Genomic DNA, 22013 nt, shown 5'->3' on the forward strand with positions numbered 1-22013 from the left:
GGCCTCCAGCCCCAAGGGGTCAGACGTGCCCTGCAGCTACCCACGTGACATGTGTGCCCTCTCCTGTACTCTGCCATGTCCCCAGATGTGCACATCTCCCTCCTGCCACGTGCCCACACATACGTGACCTACGCTGCATGACTCCACATGTGTACGTGCTCTGCCCAGCTCTGTCTCTGCCATGGACTGTCCTTGTCCTCACTTCCTCCCCCAGACGCCAGAACCCCCATCCTGTGGCTCCTGACAGCCCTCTGTTCTGCATTGCAGGGGAACGATCAGGTCCGGTTTGAGCTCACCTGCTACTCGCTGGCCCCCCAGATAAAGGTAGGATGTGGCTCCTCCCCTGAGCGGGAGCACGGGCAGCTGCAGCCCCTGGTGGGGAGGAGGGCGCAGGGTTCTGGGAGATTGCACAGGACAGGCACAGGATCTTCTCCGTGGCAGGGGTGCCCGTCAGGTGGACAGCCTGCTGGGGAGGCTCCCTTCACTGGGGCCAGTTCCAGGGGACACACTTTCTCCCCCTGCCATTCATTCTTCCCAGAGGTGCTGTCCAGGTGCCGGGGCATGGGATAGAGAGTCCCTGCCACTCTTCAGCCACGTCCCTGGCATTCCCCAGGTGTGGGCAGGGATGGCTCTGGCACCCCAGGTGCGGGCAGGGATGGCTCTGGCACTCCAGGTGTGGGCAGGGATGGCTCTGGCACTCCAGGTGCGGGCAGGGATGGCTCTGGCACTCCAGGTGTGGGCAGGGATGACTCTGGCACTCCAGGTGTGGGCAGGGATGGCTCTGGCATCCCCTGGTGCGGGCAGGGATGGCTCTGGCACCCCAGGTGCGGGCAGGGATGGCTCTGAGATGTGGTTGCTGGCGTCTGGGATGCTCAGAGACCTCCGAGCCCCAGTCAGAGCCCCCAGCTATGCCTGGCTCCTCCCCAGGCCACCTGCACCTGGTCCCCAGCATCTCTGAGCCTTTCCTAGGGTGGGAATCACCAGGATCTCAGGGCATCAACCACCCTGGCCTATGGCATGTCACCCAGGCAGAAGGGCACCTGTGGGTATTGCCCAGCCTGCTACTACCACCTCTACCCCTCCAGCTTGACCTTGGACCTGGCCTGTGTCTGCGCATGAATGAATGGACACATTCATTCCTTCACTCAGCTCCAGGAGTGTCATGTGCAGGGCCCGGGGCAGGGCCGAGCAGTGAGAGTTTGATGCATACTGCCACTGCAAGCTGCCCGATTTTTCTAGTAGCCATATATATATAAATATATGAGAGAGAGAGAGATTTTTTTTTTTCTGGAGACTCACTCTGTCACCCAGGCTGGAGGACAGCAGCGCAATCTCACTGCAACCTCTGCCTCCCAGGTTCAAGCGATTCTCCCTGACTCAGCTCCTGAGTAGCTGGGACTATAGGCACGCGCCACCACACCTGGGGTTTCTCTGTGTTGGCCAGGCTGGTCTCGAACTCCTGACCTCGTGATCCGCCCGCCTTGGCCTCCCAGAGTGCTGGAATTACAGGCGTGAGCCACTGCGCCCAGCTCTAGTAGCCATATTAAAAAATAGAAAAACGAAACAAGGGACATGATTTTAATAACATGTTTTTACCAAAACCCATATATCCAAAATGTTATCATTCCTCGTGTCATCAATGGAAAAAAAAAATGTATTAATGAGATGTTTACCATCTTTTTTTCTCGTGCTGAGTCTTCAAGACCCAGAATGTGCTGCATGTGGGCGTATCTCGCTAGCTGGCCGGATTTCAGGTGTTCTGAATGGCCACCCGTGGATTGTGGCCACCTGTGAACAGCACAGGCCGAGAATGAGCTCTTTTGAGACCACTTTGGGCTGAAGCTCCGGACGAGTTGCCCCTCCCCAGGGGGCCCGCAGGAGTTTCCATTTTGTTCTTTCTAAGAGGAATCTCTTTCCCCGTGCCTTTAACCAGCTGGTAGCTGCCTGGGCTGCGTGGCCTGGAGGTGAGCCGTAATGAGCTCTAATGATCTGTTTTGACCCCAGACACCAGGCAGCTGAGTGGCCGGGACAGGAGCTGCTTGTTGACTTGCTGCCGGCGAGGCCGCAGGACGGGGCCCTCCCTCGGTTCCCACAGCAGCTTGGGGGGCCAGGGTGTCCAGTTTCGAGGTCTTTGTCTGCAGAGGCTAAGCTCAGGCACTGAGATGGGATTGGGGCAGGGGCCAAGCTGCTTCAGGAGCTGGGAATAGGGCTGGAGTCTTCCCATGGATGCTCGGAGGGGCTGAGGCGGTGGCGGGCCCCTTCCATCGCTCTGCATCACCATCAGCTCCACGGCCCAGCAACCGAATGGTGTCTCCACCCACACATGCACATGCCCCCGAGTCCTGCTCAGAGGCAGGGGCCTGGTGAGCTCCAGGGCTGAGTGGGGGGCTCTTTTTACCAGCTCAGGCCAAGGGGCTCAGGTGGAACAAGCTTGGTCCCTCGGCCAGGCTGAGTCTTCCCCCACTTTTTCCCTTCCACACCCAGAGAAGTGGGCGGGGGGCAGCCTGTGCCTCTCCAGGCCCCCGACCACACGTGGGGCCAGGCCGGCGGCGGTATCTCTGTGGACTTTCCCTGGGTCATGGCAGTGGCCCTGTGGCTGAAGGTGCTGGCAAGGACCATGAACCCCATCTAGTTCAAACTCTCAGGTCTTGGTTGGGGAGACTGAGCCCCAGGGAACAGGGACCCCCTTCTCCCCCCAGCACACCACCATTCTGCCATGGAGTTCAGGCTCCGTCCAGCCGGCCCCGGTGCAGGAGTCTGTGTCCTTCCCTTCCTTCATGGCACTCCCTGCTCACCCTCCACAACGGTGTCCTCTCTGGGGATGCGCCAGAGACCCCCATGGGCCCCTCCCAGGAGAGGTCAGCTCTACAGTCTGCAGGCCAGAGGAATCCCACAGCTCGGCTCTCCCGGCTCTGACCCGTTGTCCTATGTCCAGGTCATTGCTCCCTGGAGGATGCCCGAATTCTACAACCGGTTCAAGGGCCGCAATGACCTGATGGAATACGCAAAGGTATGGCCGAGTCTCCCCACCACCCCCAACCTTTCCCTACAACCCCCTCCCCGGGCACGTCCCTGCTAGGGGCTGTCTAAGCCAGTGGCCTAGGCCGGGACTGACCCCATGTGATGGGGGACTGAACTTCCACCCCGGCTGCCTACACACGTGGCCTCTGTCCCTGGGGCCGACCCCGCAGAGGTGTGGTCATCTGCCAGGCCCGTTGCCGGGGCAGAGCCTCTCTGAGGCCATTTCCCAGTCCCCCAAGTCAGAGGACACACGGCTCACTCTCCTGCTCCCTGGGAGGCGGAGACCAGAGCTCTGCTTGCCACCTCCGCAGTGTGTCCCCCTTGGTGTGTGTCTCTTGGGGGGACGGCTAGGGGATGTGATCAGGAGCTGTTCTTCCAATTCCCTGGATACTAACTGCCCCTAGCTCTTTGCCAGGAACAGGTAGGCGCTCCAAGGGACAGTCACAGACAAAGCCTTTTACGGCACCAGCCCTTTTTGAAGTACAAGTTGCAATAAAACATATTAGAAGTTTTGCATCAAGAACCTTAGCCGCTCCCCAGGGCACCTTTCTTTTTAGCGACTCGATGGCAGCCCTTGACAAACAGCCTCAATCAATCAGGCCGGGGAAAAGCAACTCAGTGCACACACCAGAAAATTGCTCAGGTTTTTAAATAGCAGTCGCCAAGGCTGGCTGTGAGCTCTCGCTGCAGCCAAGGTGCCGCGTGGTAGGGGACGCGGCAGGGACGCAGCCCTGCCCCCGCCGCCAGCATCCCATTAAGACCTGGAGTGCTGGGAGGGAAGACCTTCTCCACCATCTGTTGTTTTATTATTAAGAGGGGAGTTTACAAGAGCAAAGCCCATATGTTGCCAAACAAATTGTCAAATAGCAGACCTATTAAGGGAGCTGGGTTGGCGAGGTTTCTCCCGCTTGTCTCCTTGATGATACAGAATATGAAGCATGTTTCATCTTTAAGAATAATGAATTGGAGCCCCCACCCAGCTCTACCCTCATGCCTCGAGTCCTAGATAGACAGGGGCAGGGCTGACCCCTACGTTGCCCTTTCTTTCCGTTAAGTCCCCAGACAAAAGCGGCTTCTGATTTTTCTAGCATAGATGAGTCTCAGGAGCGCTGCTGTCCTTCCTTCTCAGGTTTTGGGGAGAAGGTGCTGAGCTCAGCTTCCATCCCAAATAACCTTTTGAGCAGGAAAAGTTTGCCAGGGAAAGATGAGCATGGGCCCCTCGGCCACCTACCCTCTCCTAGAGACGGGTTTCATCAGAAATGACTGTGGGGAATCTGAGCACATTGTAGAAGGAGGCAGAGGCAGCGTTTCTGCACCCAGGAAATGTCAGAATGACTGAGCAGTGATGAGGCCTCCTCCAAAATTCCGAGCCAGGCAGGATCTGAGCTGGATGACACAAAAATCAATGGGGCTTTGAAAATCTCCGCTTTCAAGACCCTTCAGTAGCCAAGGCCAAAATGTGCCAGAGGACTCATAGAAAACGTGCATTTGCTTCACTGGCTATCCTCTCCCCACCCATCGTCCAACGGAAAAGCACTCAGAACCACCCCATCCTTGTCATTGTCACCATAATTTTTTAAAAAAAATTTTAGAGACACTGTCTCATTCTGTCACCTATGTTGGAGTGCAGTGGCATAATCCTAGCTCACTGCAGCCTCAACCTCCTGGGCTCATCTGAGCCCCCTACCTCAGCCTCCTGAGTAGCTGGAACTACAAACGTGCACTAGTACATCTGGCTCATTTTTGTTTATTTTTATTTTTATTTTTATTTATTTATTTATTTATTTATTACAGACAGGGTCTCACCATGTTGCCCAGGCTGGTCTTGAACTCCTGGACTCAAGTAATCCACCCTCCTTGGCCTCCCAAAGTATTGGGATTGCAGGTGTGAGCCACCGCACCCGGCTTTGGCTAATTTGTAAATTTTTTTTTGTAGAGGGTCTTGCTATGCTGCCCAGCCTGGCTATAATTATTATTCTTTTTAAAGCCAGACCACAAGGTGGGAGCTAGAAACAGGATGGTCTCACGTTGTCTACATGTTGGAGATGGTTTTGTTTTCTCTCCTCAATTACAATGAGAGTATGAGGGGGGCACCTCGGGACAGAGAGAGGCTGGAAAACACAAATCTCTTTGGTCCTGGGAGGGTCGTTGTCACTGGCGCCTGTTCCTTTCCTCCCCGCCCTTTCGCCTCTCCTTGCACCTGGAGGGAGGTCCCCTGAGAAGGGAGGCGAGGGTGTTTCCACGCCACCCCCCAAAAACAGGGGCTCCATGGAGCCTGGCCGGCTGCTTAGCACCCAGCAGCTGAGCTGAGTAAGGAGCGAGGATGGAGCCCAGCAAGCCACCGGGACGTCTCCGCTGGTGAGTCCAGCCTTGCCTTGCACTAGGTCCAGGTGCCCATGCCTGGTCAAGGGCACAGGGCGAATGTGTGGGCTGAAGAGTCCTCAAATTCTAGAGTTGATCGTGGGCTGTGTTTTGTTTTGTTAAATTTCAGTTTTCATGTCTAATAGGGTAACTATTGAGGAGATGACCTACACAAGCTAAGGCTCTTAGGGGCCCTCAGTGATTTTTTTCTTTTTCTTTTTCTTTTTTTTTTTCTTTCTTTTTCGAAATAGTCTCACTCTGTCGCCCAAGCTGGAGTGCACTGGCACTATCTCAGCTCACTGCAACCTCCGCCTCCCGAGTTCAAGTGATCCTCCTGCCTCAGTCTCCAAAGTAGCGGGGACTACAGGCGCCTGCCACCATGCCAGGCTAATTTTTGTATCTTTAGTAGAGATAGGGTTTCACCATATTGGCCAGGCTGGTCTTGAACTCCTGACCTCAAGTGAGCCACCGCACCCGGCCTTGTAGGCTGTTTTAAAGTGAGTCTCCTGGCTTTCTAGAAAACCCCAAACCCAGAGCATTTAGCCTCATTTTAAGTTAAGGTGGTGACGGGGAAAGAGCCGCTCCTTGGAGGAGGCCTCTAGAATCTCACTGTCTTGGGAATGAGCCTGAGTGGGGTGGATGCCATCAGGAGAGAGATGGGGGGGTGACCCGGTGGGGGCTGCCTATGGTTCCCACAGGGACCCAGTGGGGCTGAGGGACTGAAGGGGGTCAGAGGCAGAGCATCCAGTCTCGCTGGCTCTGAGGGGCTGGGTGGAGCTCCTTCACTGCCCCCTGTGCCCAGTAAGCTGCGGGGACCAGGAGAGCAGTGCCAGGTGTCCGAGTGCAGGAGGAGGCTGGAGTGCACACGCTGGATTCCCAGTCAGGCATCATCAAGGGACCAAGGGCAGTGCGGGTCACCAGGGCAACCAGCCTCATCTTCCTCCTCCTCTTAAGGCTGAGTCAGGTGGGCCTTCCATGCATGGTCTGCAGCCCTCCTAGCCTGGGCATCCTGGGCGGAGGTGGGCGTCCTCCTGTAACAACAGACTAGGCCATTTAGGAAGCAAAATAGAGCCAGAGCCAAGTCCCATGGAGACGGGATCTGCTGGGTGTTCCCCTTCTAGGGTCTGCAGAGTGATGTGTGCGGCTGTTGTGCCAGGCCCAGGGAGAGGTGCCCCCGGGAGGTGTGGGCCATGAGCTAAAAGCTCTCCCTGCATCCCACCTGTCCTTGGGTCCACAGGAAGCACCGCATGGGATCTGGTGCCAGGTGCCCTGGTCCCCAGTGTGAGTGGGTTCACGCAAGCCCCAGCTCATAGAGTGATAGCGGGGCTGGTTGGCTGGTGCTGGGAGACCTGGGCATGGCACCTGCGCGCTTGCTCAGTGCTTCAGGTGTCCTTGAAGTGTAGACTCCAAGTCTTCTGGAAGGAACCTCCAAGGTCAGCATCGCAGACGCACGGTCCTGCAGTTTCTCTGGGGCGTGTCCAGCAATAGGGTCGCCCCAGGGAGGTGACCGTGACCAACACTAGGAGGTAGCTGGGGTCTTGTCTGAATGGGGGCCAGAATTTGGGGCTCTCTGAAAAAGCAGGGCCCCTGGGACAGACCTCACGCCTCCTTCCAGCCGCCTTACTTCCGCCTGTGCTGTCTCTTTCCTGCAGCAACACGGGATTCCCATCCCGGTCACCCCCAAGAGCCCATGGAGTATGGACGAGAACCTCATGCACATCAGGTAAATGCCCGCCCTCCACCCATCCTTGGTCCTCCTGGGCTCATTCCAAAGGATGGCCATGTGCTGTCCCAGGACGTGCTGGTGACCCCCACGCCAGTGGTCCCTGCCCTCAGGGAGCTGAGAGTCTTCAGGCAGGACAGAGATCAAAGCGCCCAGCTCACGCACTGCCCTCATTGCGGTTCTGCTGAGTGTTGTCGGGGAGATAGATCCTGCGGACGCGGCCTCATCAGGAGTATCAAGGAGGGCTTCTTAGAGGAGGTGGCATTGAAGGTTAAAACCTCAAGGATGGAGAACAGGCCCAGATGGGGCACAGGGGAAGTGTTTAAGGCAGAGGCAGGGGCCCCCTCACCAATGTGCAGAACCCCGGGGCAGTCCCCAGAAGACTCAGGGAAGGGCCCCAGCTCTTTCTTACAACCTGCAGCTCCACGGGTGACTGTGGTGGGCCCAGAATGTTTCAGGCAGGTTGGCAGCAGATGCTCTGGCAGAGAGTAAAAGGCAGACCAGGCTCATGGGCACAACGGGGGGTGTGTGTTGGGGGATGGGGGCATGCCATGTCCCTCCCCAGCTGACCCTGTCTTTCCTCTCCCCTCTGCAGCTATGAGGCTGGAATCCTGGAGAACCCCAAGGTAATCCCCCCAACCCCGTCTCCTCCCAGCCGGCCACCTTTGGTGGTAGCTGCTCCATGCCGATGCTGTCTGATGTATTTGTAGCCTAATTTGAAATTTCACGGGGGCCAGCCATGGGGCTGGGGCCAAGCCCTGCCTGTGTTCCCCGACCCCCCGACCGGCCCCCCTCTGCCCGCCCTCTCCTCGCTGCATTTGAAGACCTCCCCCCGCCCTTCCTCTTCTAATTGCCGCTGGGATGAACAGGGGAAGGAAATATCTCAGGGCAGCCTAGAGAGAGTGTGTGATTGTGAGACAATAAAGAAGTAATTAGGCAGATGAGACACTTGGGGGAGGGCCCAGCCTGTGCCCACCAGCTCCCAGGCTGTGCTGCTGGAGTTTTGGTTGTGGGGGGCGGGGGGGAGGCATGGCTGAGAGCCCCAGGCCCCATTTGTCTGGATCCGTGTTGCACACCCGCCACCACCGGCCACCCTGATCCCGTCCCAAGCCTCCCGGGCGGGCCAGGCTGGGCCCTCAGCTCTGTTTGAAGTTTCGGGTTTCTCTCCCCGGGGGTAGGGGCTTCTTTGTGTCCACCCCTGCCCACTGTGGGAGGTGGGGGAGGCAGGGCCAAATCTATCATGGGAAGAGAAAAATCTCTTTGTCCCTGAGGGAATGTGTCTGAGTTCTCGAGCCCAGCCCCACACCCCGGGGAGGCTGGTTTGGGGGTGGGAAAAGTGTGCTTTTTGACGGGGTGCAGCTGGGCCTGGGGGAACCAAGAAGGCCAGCTGGAGGGGAGGTTTGGTGAAATTGGGGAGCGCCAGAGCCCCGCCCAGGATCCCCCAGGGCCCGGGCATCTGTCACTCTCAGGCCTGCATGCCGCCCCCTGGTCGGTGTTGGCTGTCATATCACATGGCAGCCACCGTGTCTGGGGAGCAGGCCAAGGGTGGCATCGCCCTGGCTCAGTTCCTAGGACACCGGCTGGGAGCAGCCTTACTTTATGGGTGAGGAAACTGAGGCCCGGAGCTGTGACACGCCCCAGGGTGCCAGCTGCTTGGGGTGAGGGAACGGGCCCTGGGGCTGGTGCCCTCCAGCTATTGGCTCCCCTACTGCCCATGGCCCCCTCCCTGTCCAAATGTGTCACTCAGGAGAGCCGCCACCCTTGCCCGCTGGGGGCTGATGGGCCCTGTGTGTGGCTGCTGCCTGCTGGTCACAGGTTTTTCTAGTTCATGCTCTGCTGACCCCACAACACTCAGGCCAGCCACCCTAATTAGCCAGTCAGTCAGCTCCAAGGGGGGCAGGGAGGCCGAGCCTGTGGATTGGCTTCTAGGCAGGGCATCCTCTCAGGCCCGTGGGCCCCAAGCATGCCGGGCAACCACTCCTGGCCATTCTCCAAGCAGCCTATGGCCTCTGCAGGCAGCTTATGGGGCAGAGAGGAGGCCCCCCAGAATGGAGGACCTCAGGATTGAGAGAGAGAGAAAGGAAATCGCCCCTCGGACCCTGCAGGAGGGCCCCCGGGTCTGGAGTAGGTTACTGAGCTACTGTGGGCAGGTCCTGCGCCCTCCCAGGCCTCCTGTCTCATGAGGGTATCGGGTGGAGAAGTCTGTGCTAAAGAGAATCTGGATTAAGGATCCTGCTACCTCACCCACACTTGGGTCCCAGAGACAGGAAACCCGAGTCTAAATCCCAACTTTTCTTCTTATTGCTGTGCAACCTCGGGCAAGTTGCTCAACCTCTCTGAGCCTCCAGTACCCCTTGCCCAAAGTGGGAAAACACAGCACCTCCCTCCTGGGGCATCTAAAGCGCTTGGCCTGGCACAGGGCAAGCCCTCAGTCATGGAGTTGGGGGTCCCATGCTCCCTCCTCACGGGAAGAAGGGTCCAAGGTCTTCTCGGGGACCACTCTCAAGAAAGGCTGGGCTGGGCTGAGCTGGGTGTGAGTCAAAGGGAAACGTAATTCCTGCGGAGGCGCCTGGGGCACCCAGAGTCCAGCTGCTCTGGAAGGGAGTTTGCACCAGCCATGCAGACTCCCCAGGGGGACGGGGCTCAACGTCAGGACGGGACGCGCCCTTGCATCCCTGGACCTGGCAGCCCTGTCCCCCTCGGGATGAGCTCAGGGGGACAGAGCTCGGGGAACCCGTGCCCCTCCCCCTCTCCAAAAAAAGCCAGGAGACCTGCGGAAGGGAGGGCTTGAAGGCAGATGGCTGAGCCATTTTCTGCCTCCGTGAGGGCTGATTGAAGGGCAATGAGGCAGCTAATGCGAAGAAAGATAGAAATTTACTTGCTTTAACTTCATACGGTCCACAGTGAAAGAGTTCATTCAGTCGCCGGCCCGCCATAGCTGATGGATGAATAAACCATTTGCGGCATCGATCATGCCTCTACATCATGGTTTAGTTCATGGGCCATTTGCTTCCAATTTCTCCTTCTCGGGGCCTGTTTCATGCTTTCTTTCGCCCTCTCCCCCTACCCCCCAACCCCGACTCTCTCTCTCTCCCCTTTTCTTCACTCTCTTCCCTCCCCTGCCCCCCCACAGATGACATTGGAAGTGAGCCCTCCCGCTGGGAGGGATAAATAGATGGCATTGATACTCGGCAACAAACTATTTGTCATTTGAACTGGGCTTTTAGGAAGGAGAGTAAAAAGAAGGCAGGCGCTCGAGCCACCGCGGAATGCAAAGCAAATGTCATTTTATTTCTATTTAGTTATTTTATTTAATCGGCGCTGTCAGGTGCCCGCCCGACAGCTGCCTCTGACTTCCGCTGCAGTCTGCAGAGACTCGTCCTCCAGTCTTCCCATTCCCTCTCCTTCCAAATGCATGCACTATCAGCCTCCGCTTCAGTCTGGGGATCCCTTAGGAAGTGTGGCGGGAGAGGAAGTGACAAGCAACGGGTTGAAAACAGTTGCAGTCGGGCCCAGCACAGGTGGAGGTGGGAGAGAGCTGGGCTTGGATGGGAGTGGGGCCCTCGTACCGGCACTCTGGTTGGAGGCTTAGGGGAGTCCCAGGCAGCTGGAGATGGGACTGTGGAGTTGTGTGGTCACCCCAAGATCCAATCCAGTTCACTTTACCTTTTTGCTGAGGATGAGCCTTGGGGCCCATCTGTGCCCAGGGAATGCTGCAGTTGGCAGGGCCCAGTGGGCCAGCCCTGATGCCTGCCTGTGGCTGTGATGCTGGCTGGCTCTGGCCCATACAGGCCTCACCCTGCTTCTCAGCCCAGGTTACTACAGCAGTTGGGAACCAGCATAAGGTGGCAGAAAGAGTCCCCACGTTTAGCTTCCAAAGCATGGTTTGGAGAAGCCACCTCTCAGCCTTGGCTTTCCCTGTGGTCCATAGAGGCATCAGACTAGGGGTTCTTCAGGGCCCCTCCTACCGCCTGGAGCCTGCCTTTAGGGAAAGTTCTGGGTTCTTGTTCCTGCCCCACAAATGGGCACTGACGCGGGGATACAGCTGGTCCTGAGTCACGTCGTACCTTGGAGGTGGGGGTGGAGGATCCACCACGGTCCTTGTCTGAACTTAGAAGGATCAATTGTCCTGGTTTGCCCAAGACTAAGAGGTTTCTGGGGACAAAGGACTTTCAGTGCTAAAACCAGGAGAAACCGGGGCACTTGGTCACTCTAACATAGAGTCACAGGCGAATGACTACGGGTGAGCTTCCAGGGTACTTATGTAGCCCCATCCCATGCAGAAGGAGGCTGGGCTGAGCAGGTACACCCATGAGTGAATTCCAGCTGCAAAGCACACTCCAGTTTGTACCAGGCCTTCCCTGACATTTTCTTGTGTTTTCATTTCCAGTTATATGTCTATCTATATTTATATATATATATTTTAAATATATATATTACAGTATATATATACTTAAATTGTAATATATATTAAAAATAAATTTTTAATATAAATATTTTTTAATAAAATATATTTTATTTTATTTTAAATATATATTACAATTTAAGTATATATTTAATATAAATATATATTTTTATAATATATGATAAAATATATAATATAAATATATATTTTTAATATATATTACATAAAATATAAATATAAAATATAAATATATATAAATAAAATATATTTTATTAAAAATCAAACGTATTTTTAATATATATATTACAATTTAAGTGTATATATATACATACACTTAAATTGTAAGATGGCCAAAGGGCAGGTATCATTTTTCCCCATTTTACATTTTTCCGCATTTTACAGATGAGGAAACTGAGGCTGGAGGAAGTAAAGCCTCCCCAAGGCCTCACAGCCTGAGATCTTGATACTGGCATGGGGGTATTGCCCATCACTGTAAAATCCAACGTGTATTTGGTGAGGAGCTCACGGGGCTCCTGTCCTGAGTGCCAGGGAGTAAGTCCCACGTGGTCTCTGCCTGCACGGATCTCACAGTTGCAGCTCCAGTCCCTCCCGCTCAGCCTCGATTTCTTCATCTGTAGATGGGGTAAGAGCGCTTGACCTTCTTACCAAATGGAGCTGCTGAGAACTCAGACTGCAGATGAGAAGTGATACGTGAATGTGTGCAAGGTGTTTGTTTTGTTTTGTTTTGTTTGCGGAGGAGGGGACGGAGTCTCACTCTGTCGCCCAGGCTGGGTGCAGTGGTGCAATCTCGGCTCACTGCAACCTCCGCCTCCTGGGTTCAAGCAATTCTGCCTCAGCCTCCCGAGTAGCTGGGACTACCGGCACATGCCGCCACACCCTGATAATTTCTTTCGTATTTTAGTAGAGATGGGGTTTCAATGTGTTGCCCAGGCTGGTGTTGAACTCCTGAGCTCAGGCAATCCACCCGCCTCGGCCTCCCAAAGCACTAGGAATCCAGGCGTGAGCCACTGCGCCCGGCCGTCTGCAAAGTTTTTAAAGCAAAAATGAGACAGCAGTTCCTAGATGGCAGCAGGTGAACGAGAACCCCGGGCACAGGATGCCCACAGGAGGGACCTGAGCAGTCAGGCCCAAGAGGCCCCAGTCCCCACAGTGGCAAGTGTCCAAGCCGCAGCCTGGGGGAGCTGGGGCCTCCGAAGGTGGGAGGGAATTTCAAGAGTTCCAGGCAACACGCAGCCCCTCCACCACTGCATCAGATGAGAGGCCCATTTTCCAACACGCCCAAGAAAAAATATACATAAAGGTTGATGTGTTTTCAAATGGGTTTTTGCTTTGCTCTTCTCTTTTCTCCCTGTGAGTATTAACCTTGGGGACCCCGGGGACGGCTCGGCTTGCCAGAGCACCTGCTGGGGTCACACGCAGTCATTAGCTTTGCGGTCAGTGCAGAATAAACCCCAATTCCCGAGCCGGCGAGAGTGTGCGTACCGCTCCTGGGAAGCCGTCGGAACGCCGCCTCGCTCCTCCAAAGTCACACTTTTTCCTGCCTGACTTGTTCCTCTCCTGCTATTCTACCTCCAGCTGTGGGGGCGTCGAAGAAAAAGATGAGATCAAGTTGAGGGGAAAAATTGTCTGATTTCTCAAGCCCTTTGTTTCCCAGGCCCCTGGCAAGCGGGACTGATGCTAGGCTGAAGGCTGGGGACCGGGGGATCTGCTGGACCCCACCAGCTGGTGGGGAAGTGGATGGAGTAGAGGGGTGCAGATCCCTGCGGGAGGTGGACTGAAGGGTGTCCGGGGACTGGCATGTCATCCTCCCACCTCTTTCTGTCTTTTGTCAGAACCAAGCGCCTCCAGGTCTCTACACGAAGACCCAGGACCCGTCCAAATCCCCCAACACCCCTGACATTCTCGAGATCGAGTTCAAAAAAGGTATGTTTTTTGAACGTCCCACCTGTTGGGACTCAAAAGGGGTCGAAAGGGATTGACTCTTGGCGCCCTGGCTCCTTTCCCCTCCCTGCCTGGGAACCTAGGCCCTCTTTACCCCCACCCTGCATCCCTGGAACCTGGAGTTCAGGCAGGGGCTTCAAGGGTGCCGCACAGCCCACCTCCCTGGACGGTACAACCCATGGATGCCTCTAGGCTTGGCAGGAACACGCCCTCGGCCACCCATCACTTGGGTTCATGGGCACCAGGTCTGGAATGAGAGCGCTCTAGTCCCTGAACAGCCACTCACCTTTCCTGGGCCTCCGTTTCCTCACCTGAGGATGAAAGAGTGCCTGCTGTTTTCCCGGGGTAGAATGAGGCCTGCAAGGGAGCATCCAGCCCCAGGCCCTGATCCCAGAAGGTCCTCAGTAAACAGTGAGTGTTGGTGAGCTGGCCTCAGGGACCCCTGGGACCCCACGTGGAAAGCCTTCGCCAGTCCTCACTGAGCTGCTCTGGGCCTCACCCTTCTGACCCCACGTTCAAAGTTGTGGCCACTCTTGCTCCCCTCGGCAGTGGAGCCTGTCCTGTTCACTCCCTCCTCCTCACTGCTGTCAACAAGAAGCGTTTGCTGGCCTGGCCCGAGTGCCTGGGTGCCTGAGCTTGGGAGAGGGCATCTCTTGGCCCGGAGGAAGGACAGGGAAGCAAGGCGTACCTGCCTGGGCTCAGAGGGAGGGCTCAGAAGGCCTGAAGGGGTACCTTTTCAGGAGGCTAGAGAGATCATGGAGGCTTCCTGGAGGAGGTGGTGCTGGGCACAAGGGCACCCCAGGACCAGGCGCGGGCTGGCCCATTTGTCCACAAAGTGGCTGCCCACACTGGAGCTGGGATGAGAGGGAGACAGGCTCGTGGAGAGGCCTGGCCTGGCTCTGACGCTCGGCCCTTACCCTGGGTACCACAGAGAGGAGGATTGGGTGGGGAAGCAGAGCTGCAGACCCCACTCTCCCTCTTGCTGGTGTGACCTTGACAGCCAGCTTCACCATGCTGGGTTTTGGGTGCACTCATCTAAAAACAGGCCACAGGCATGATGCTCACAGGTGCCCAGCATGGTATGTGGAATGAGGTGTCGGAGGCTGAGTGCTTTAATAATCTGCCTCTTCTGGGCCTTTCCCAAGAGCCTGGCCAAGTCAGCGAGTGTCTTCCTTGCTCCCCTCCATCTGTCCCAACCCACTGGGGGTCAAAGAGGCCCCCAAAGGCAGCCGGGCCCCCAGGCCTGTTTGCAGGCACACAGCCTCCCTTGAGGATCATCTCTGAGGAGATGGTGGGAGTGGCCCCAGCAGCATTCCTGGCTCCCTGCACGGGGCCCCCAGGAGCCCAGAGACCCGTGAGGGTGGGAGGCAGGCGGCAGGCTGCAGAGGGTCCCGGGCACCAGGCTCCGGCAGCCCTGCCCAAGGACTCGGGGAGCTCCGCGGGCTGAGCTGGAGAAGAAACGTGACCTATTGTCATGATTTGGGGACTGTCTGGAAGAAGAAAAAAAGACGGGAGGAACCCTCCCCTGGCCAGTGCCCATTCACTCTCTAGTTAATTTATTTGAAGTTTTAATCTAATTATTAACTATTTTAAAGGCTAAGAGGCGTTCTCCGGCAGCAGCACCAACAATGTCACCTCTTCTCCTGGGCAGGCCCCATCTAAGGCCCCAGCGAAGGCCGATAATAGGACCGGGGAGGGAGAGAAAGGGAGAGGGGAGAGGCGGGGGGTGGCGAGAGGGGCTTAAGGTTCATTATTGGGCAGACTTACATTTAATAGCAATTTACAACCAAGTTATAAAACCCCTGGAAATGGGGGTTAAGAATGGCAAGGCTGACAGCGCCTTGAGCGAAGCCCCTCCAAGCGGCGCCTGGCTAATAAAGCCTCGAAAGCCGCTATTGAGGCCTGATTGGCACCCGATGGCTCGCTCCATGGTAATGAGCCGGGCAGATGGGTGGGAGATTAGCCACCAACTTTGAACAGCTTTTCTTTGTCACTGTTTCAGCTCTCTTGTTAGCCCCAATACATTTATTGCTCATTTCACACCGCTCGAGAAAGTGCCCCTTGCTATTCAAAGTCAACCCCGAACCCACCCACTGCCCCCCCCAACCCCTTCCCTCCTGCCCTCCTGCCACCCCAGACCCAGCTCCTTGGATTCAGGGACGCTGCCGACACCTCGCCTGCTGGAGCGGGCACCGTGTCACCCCCATCAATCAGATGGCTGCGTGTGGGTCTGGGGTACAGGGTCGGGGCGCGGGGTCCGCCTGACAGACGTGGCAGGGGGCTGTGTGTGTGTGTGTGTGAGCGAGCGAGTGTGTGTGTGCTTGAGCCCAGCCACACCTCGGCCAGGCGGCCCCCGGGTGACTGGTGGGACAGAAGGTGCTCCCGGCGTAAGACAATGGTGGAGCGTGAAATTCAATTAGTTCAGGGCCTGGTTCCAATTTCACAGCCCCTAAATGCAAAAGGGGCAAAGAGAATGGGAGGGTGGGGGAGAGCGTTTTTATTACATTTTCCCTTTCATTCTGGGGGGCTTTCTTGCCCCTTCTCTCCCTGCAGCAGGCCTCAACCTGCACAGGGCTTTTGAAGGAGTCATTTGGAGTCCATATCTGTCATATCCATTTAAGGCGTTGCGGGAGGAGGGAGAGGGTGGGGTGGCGGGTGCAGGCTCCTCTGCTGAGCCGGGCCCAGAGGCCCACTGCCTTCTCTTCCCACCCTAGGGGTCCCCGTGAAGGTGACTAACGTCAAGGATGGCACCACTCACCAGACCTCCTTGGAGCTCTTCATGTACCTGAACGAAGTCGCGTGAGTGACTGCAGCCCCGTCTGGCCTCCTGGGCACCGCTGTCTCGGGCGAGCACGGACCTGGACCATTGCAGCTGATGGTTGTGGCTGAGGCTCAGGGGTGCAGAGGACAGGCCGTATCCCTTCCCCATAGTCACAGAGTTTCCCGGACTAGGGGGACCCGTTTGGCAGGAGAGGCTCCGTGGTCCTTAGCCTTGGAAGATAACAACCCCAGGGGGTCTTCTGCCTCCAAGGGATCATTAGGCTGGATGATCCAGGCCCTTGGCTGGGTGGGAGGCCAGGATAGAAGGAAAGGCAGCAGTAGTTAGCTCTGGTGCTAGGCAGGGCCCCAGGACACAGGTAACAGAAGGAACAATTCGAACTCACACCTGGGCAATCCCTTCTCTCTGGGCCTCAGGGCCCCAGGACACAGGTAACAGAAGGAACAATTTGAACTCACACCTGGGCAATCCCTTTGCTCTCTGGGCCTCAGTTTCCCCACCTGTCCAGTGGGCACTTGGACTAAGTGACCAGGCTCAGATGTGCTCTGAGTCTTAGATCCTGAAATGCTGCCTAACCTGTGGCCTAAGCCGCACCCACCCTGGGGCAGCCCAGCTGGGTGGGTGACTCTGAGCCTTGCGGTAGTCTTTGAACCTAATGGACAGGTTCTTCCCACAGGGGCAAGCACGGTGTGGGCCGTATTGACATCGTGGAGAACCGCTTCATTGGAATGAAGTCCCGAGGTGAGTCTGCTCAGCCCTGCTCAGAGCCCGCCTCAGGGCCCAGCAAACCCAGAGATCCCTGAGACCTGTCCCATTTGGACACTACTACCCCTATGCTCGTGGGCGACCTTGGGCGCGTCCTTTCACCACAGCCTCCGAGACTGCAGTTCCCCTCCTGGCAAGTGGGACTCATGGGCCCTTTGCCACTGACTTTCAGGGTGTTAGGAGAAGGGCTGCCCAAGGGCTGACTCCTGGGGAGTCCCCGAGGAGCAGGCAGGCCAGGGCCAGGCCTGGAGGTCAGGCTGTCTTGTGTCTGGGGCGGGCAGACCAGGTTTGGAGGCAGACCGTGCAGGCCCGATTTCGTGGTCATTAAGGCCGCATGGAAGCCGTTGGCCAGGCAGGGCAAAAATCCTGCCAGAGGTGGGCGCTGTGGCTGCACAGGCGCTGGGAGCCGGCCAGAGCCTAAGGTCCTGTCCCAGCATTAGGCCCGGCTCACGGGGCCCTTTTTCCAGGGATGGTTGGGGCTGTGCTGCAGTTGGGGCTGAGCCTCGGTGTGGCGTGCCTGCCACCTCGGCTGGCCTCTAGCCTGCCTAGCCCCGTATCCGCCTCTGGCTGGGCCCAGGAGCAGGGCAGTTGGTCCCCAGGCAGGTGCCTCTGTCTTCTCTTAGTAGCCAAAGCCCATGATTCCCTTTGTCGGTCACTTACCATTTCATCTTGACCACATCCTCCTCTCCAGGACTCAGTTTCCCCATTCATACACCAAGGGGATCTCAGGTCCCTGAGGGTTTGCCAGTGTGTGATAAAGCCATGCTGTGTTCTTTCTGGGGGGTCCTAAGAGGGACAGGGCAAGGTTTCAGTAGTTGGATCCCCTGAATCGGGCACCTGAATTTTTAATACTGGTGGTGGGGTCAGGGCTCCCCACTTTGGTAAATGTTCAGATCTCTTTGCTTAGGGTCGATTTGAAAAGATACCAAGCCAAATAAAACCTGACCATGGTATAGTCACAGCCCCATGTCCCTCAGGCTATGTTTACTAAGATTCTAAAATCCAAAGAGAGCTGATCACCCCATGTGGGCCAGAAGAAAAGGGTGGTGGTGCAGAGGGCTGGATGCCTGTTTCTGGTCCCAGGTTTGCCCTGCCTTGCCCAACGACCTTGGACTTGTCATCTATCGCTAGGCCTCAGTTTCCCGAAGTGTAATGTGGTAAGCGTTGGGAGTTGCATCACTCTGGTTCTGACCTGTTTGCATTTACCTCAAAAGACATGGGAGCACGGAAAGGGGAGGCGGGTTTGCCTCTTTCTTGTGGTTTATCTCTTTGCTTGCTGTTATTCAGGAGAAACAACCTAATTGAAGCTCTGGGAAGGCCTTGAGAACAATGTTACTAATTAGCTGCTCCTTTTTATCCTGGCTTACCTTTGTCTCTTACCTATATTAACATGTGATTAGATGCCCCTTTGTCGCAGCCTGCCCTTGGGAGCCAGCGCAGTGTGCACCCTCCAGGGAGAGCTGGGAGGGACCTTGGGGAGCCACAGACCAGCACCCCATTTACAGATGGGGAAGCCAGGGCTGGGGAGGGGTGGGATAGAGGCCTTGCTTCAAGTACCAGGCACTTTAGTGGCAGGACCAGGACTGCCACCTGGGCCCAGAGTGGCATGGAGTGGAGGGCTAAGAGCTTCGACTGGAGTTGAACAGATCTGGGTTCAAACTCATGTATGGGGGCAGGAACTGGTACACTGGAAGTGCTCCATAAATAGCCGTCAGTCCCCAGGGCATGCGGAATGGGGACAGAAGTAGCCCCCACACTCTGGGAGCTGTCAGTGTGGCGGGGGATGGGGAGGGTTCCAGTACTGCACCTGTTGTTATGCCCTTGCCACGCCTGTGGCAGGCATCACCAGTCGATGCTGGCACTATTCTGTGAACTCCAGAGGTGTCTCAGGGCTGCCTGCAGGCACTACCAAATGATCAGGATTGGCACACGTGATGAAAATGCATTGCCTTCCCTGTTGGAAAGATAAGGACTGGCCTGAAGTCACTGTGAAATGGCATCCTGCTGGGTGGGGCGAGTCAAGCAGACTTGAGCAAAAGTGAACTGAAGGAGGTGGTTAGTGAGGAAGACCTGGACTGCACTATTCTGAACGTGGAATGGTAGCTGACAGCACTCTAGAGAGGCTGGACCTTTTTCCCAGAATGGGGGCCTCGTCCCCATAGAAGGTCAGAGCCATGAGATCAACAGTCTGTTCCAACTCCCATGGCTCCTTACCACCACCTGGGGAAAGGTTCCCGCAGGCCAGCCTTCACTCTGCCCTGGTACTTTGTGTGTACTGTTGGAGGCTGTCCCCAAAAGCACAGAATTTAGTCAGCATGGTACAGGAAAGAAAATTGGGATTCTGATGGCAAGAACTTGCTGTGTGATCTTAGACAAGTCTCTCTCTCTGCAACTCCAGTTGTCAAGGGGCCAGGTGAGGAGGTCGTATCATCTCCCTCTGAACGTCCTCACTTGCCTATTTTATTGCTTTGGATTGTGGAGAGGAGAGAAAGTTGCTAGGTAATTTTAGGGTGGAATCTTGTTTTTATTTCTCTACTCCAAATACTTTTCTTTTCTTTTTTGAGACGGAGTCTCGCTCTGTCGCCCAGGCTGGAGTGCAGTGGCATGATCTTGGCTCACTGCAAGCTCCACCTCCCGGGTTCACACCATTCTCCTGCCTCAGCCTCCGAGTAGCTGGGACTACAGGCGCCCGCCACCACGCCCGGCTAATTTTTTGTATTTTTAGTAGAGACGGGATTTCACCGTGTTAGCCAGGATGGTCTCGATCTCCTGACCTCGTGATCTGCCCGTCTCGGCCTCCCAAAGTGCTGGGATTACAGGCTTGAGCCACCGCGCCCGGCCCAAATATTTCGCAAGAAGGAAAGAGGAGAGACGGTAAATTAGGGCGCTGTGGATTCTCCCATAACAAGGTTTTTATTAAGTGTACAGTAATGAGAGAAGCTGTTAATCGTCAATTATATTGAGGGCAGAGCAGAAAGATGCTATTGTCTGTATCTCGGTGTACAAGGGGAAAATGTCATTTGTATTGATTTTACAAAGCTCGTAATTGAAATTCGTTAAGGGCTGATTTTTTTCTCGGGGGGGGGGTGGGAGCGGGTAGGAAGTTGGGCAGCTCCTGTGCCCTGGGTCTGGGGTGGCCTAGTCAGTGGCACTCAGGGTCGGGGACAGGGGGCTGGGGAAGCTTCGGCTGGAGGCTGGAGTAGCCTTCTCCGTATTGTGGCTGTTCACATGTCATTATCACATTATCTTTTTAACTCTGGAGGGGGGCTAATTAAGTGAAGTAAATGAAATCAGTGGGGAGGAGAAGGGGGTGGCAAGAGAAGCCGAGGGAGGCCGGGAAGGAGCCAGTGCACGTCCTTGTGCTCAGCTTCTTTCTCTGTCTCCTCTGTGGCCTCAGACTTCTCCAGCTGCTCTCCCACCTCTGCTCTCCTCCCAGCCCTGCCCGCCTCACCTCTGCCTGCCGCCGCCTCGCTCCTCCTCCTTCCTTTCCTCCTCCCTCTCTCCCTTTCCTCCTCCCTCTCTCCCTTTCCTCTTCCCTCCCCTCTTCCCTGCCTTGCCCTTCCCTCTTTGCCCATTCTCCTCCCCTTCCCCACTCTCTCCTCCTGTCTCCCTCCTTCCTCCTCCACTTTCTGGCCGAGAAGGAACAAGGGCTGCCACCCACTTGCCCAACCTGCCCACCCACCATCTGGAACATTCCAGATGGAGAATGGAGGGAGACCTGTGAAGCAAAGAGGTTTTCAGTCCCAGAGGCCCACACAGCATGGGGCCCGCCCGGCACCAGGAACATAGAGGATGGCTAGAGTCCCACCCTGACCTGCCTCCCATCACCATGGCAACTGCCTCTCACCTTGGCCCTGGTACCTAAGAGGTACCCCCATGCCCCACCTTTTCCAAATCACTTCTTCTGCTTTCCCAAAGGGCCACAGTCTTTAGTCCAGGTGTCCTCACCCCCAGCCCGGGCCCCAGCTGAGCTGGCAGATCCCACTCAATTCTGCAAAATTGCTCATTCCAGGCTAACCTGGCAGCCTCAGGGACAGACGAGAAGAATTTGAACCACAGCAGCTGTTTGGTTCCCACCTCTTTCTGCTTGGTCCACTCTCCCCGCCCCCGCCACCCCTGGCCACCCCTAGCTCCTTGCCCTTCTCCCCACTCCCCGCCGCACCCTTCCTGGCAGTAATTATGGTGTGATTGAAGCTTCTCCAGAGAGAACTGCTGACACCTCTGTCTTTTTCCTGTAAACATGGGGAGATGAAAATAGACACTTGGAGCTGCTGTGCGTGTCACTCCAAAGATGTCTGTTGTCTCTTCCACGGCAACACGGAGGCTCAGCTGTCATTTCCTCCTCCTCTCTGCACGGTGGTTTGTATGCCGACTGTCAAAAGCCCCAAATCTATAGTCGTTTAGCATCAGGTTTCTGTCACTTTTTTTTTAAGTCTTTTTTTTTTTCCAGAAGAAACACACAGAAATCATCTGTACCCCCTACCCCTGCGGAGAGGAGAGGGAAGAGTTTTAAAATGCACGCGCGCGCGCACACACGTGACAGCAGCAACCTAAAAACAAGCTTTTTGATCAGTCACAGTTAACTTTAACACCTTCTAAGAAAAGGAGCAGGAATATTAATCGCGCTGGTGTGTTTTGTGTCTGCAGCCTTTCCCCTTGAGGGTGGCAGCCAGGAAGCCGGTGCTGGGGGCTCAGGAAGAGGGTTCTGCCTTCCCTCTGCCCACCAGACACTCTCTGCTCCCGGTGGCACTGGCCTCATTTTCCTGGGGACACCTGTGATGGGCCAGTAGCTGGAGCAAGTCAGAGCTCTTCCTCGAGCCCTGAACCTCACCTGTGTCCTCCCCTCTCTGGACTGATGGGAGGCGATGCTTCGGCCTAGAGTGTTCTCGAGCAAGACTGTCAGTAACTAGGGCACACCTGGAGGACACTCTGAACGCTTACCTTTGAGGTAGGTCCCAAAGGAAGTTGGAATGTCAGAGCAGCAGGAACTTGCAGCG

At 56.0% G+C, this 22013-nt stretch overlaps 1 protein-coding gene across 1 annotated transcript in view; it reads left to right on the plus strand.

The window, feature by feature from the left end:
* The window catches only part of ASS1 (argininosuccinate synthase 1), a 57995-nt gene that overhangs the window by 20168 nt on the left and 15814 nt on the right, over positions 1–22013 (plus strand). Inside the window, exons 6-12 of the mRNA XM_008005925.3 lie at positions 268–324; positions 2936–3010; positions 7035–7105; positions 7701–7731; positions 13364–13454; positions 16187–16271; positions 16928–16992. Coding sequence (XP_008004116.1) covers positions 268–324; positions 2936–3010; positions 7035–7105; positions 7701–7731; positions 13364–13454; positions 16187–16271; positions 16928–16992 — 475 coding nt within the window. The remainder of the gene's footprint in view (positions 1–267; positions 325–2935; positions 3011–7034; positions 7106–7700; positions 7732–13363; positions 13455–16186; positions 16272–16927; positions 16993–22013) is intronic.

The sequence above is a fragment of the Chlorocebus sabaeus genome, chromosome 12 (genome assembly GCF_047675955.1).
Source record: "Chlorocebus sabaeus isolate Y175 chromosome 12, mChlSab1.0.hap1, whole genome shotgun sequence".
Classification (NCBI taxonomy): Eukaryota; Metazoa; Chordata; class Mammalia; order Primates; family Cercopithecidae; genus Chlorocebus; species Chlorocebus sabaeus.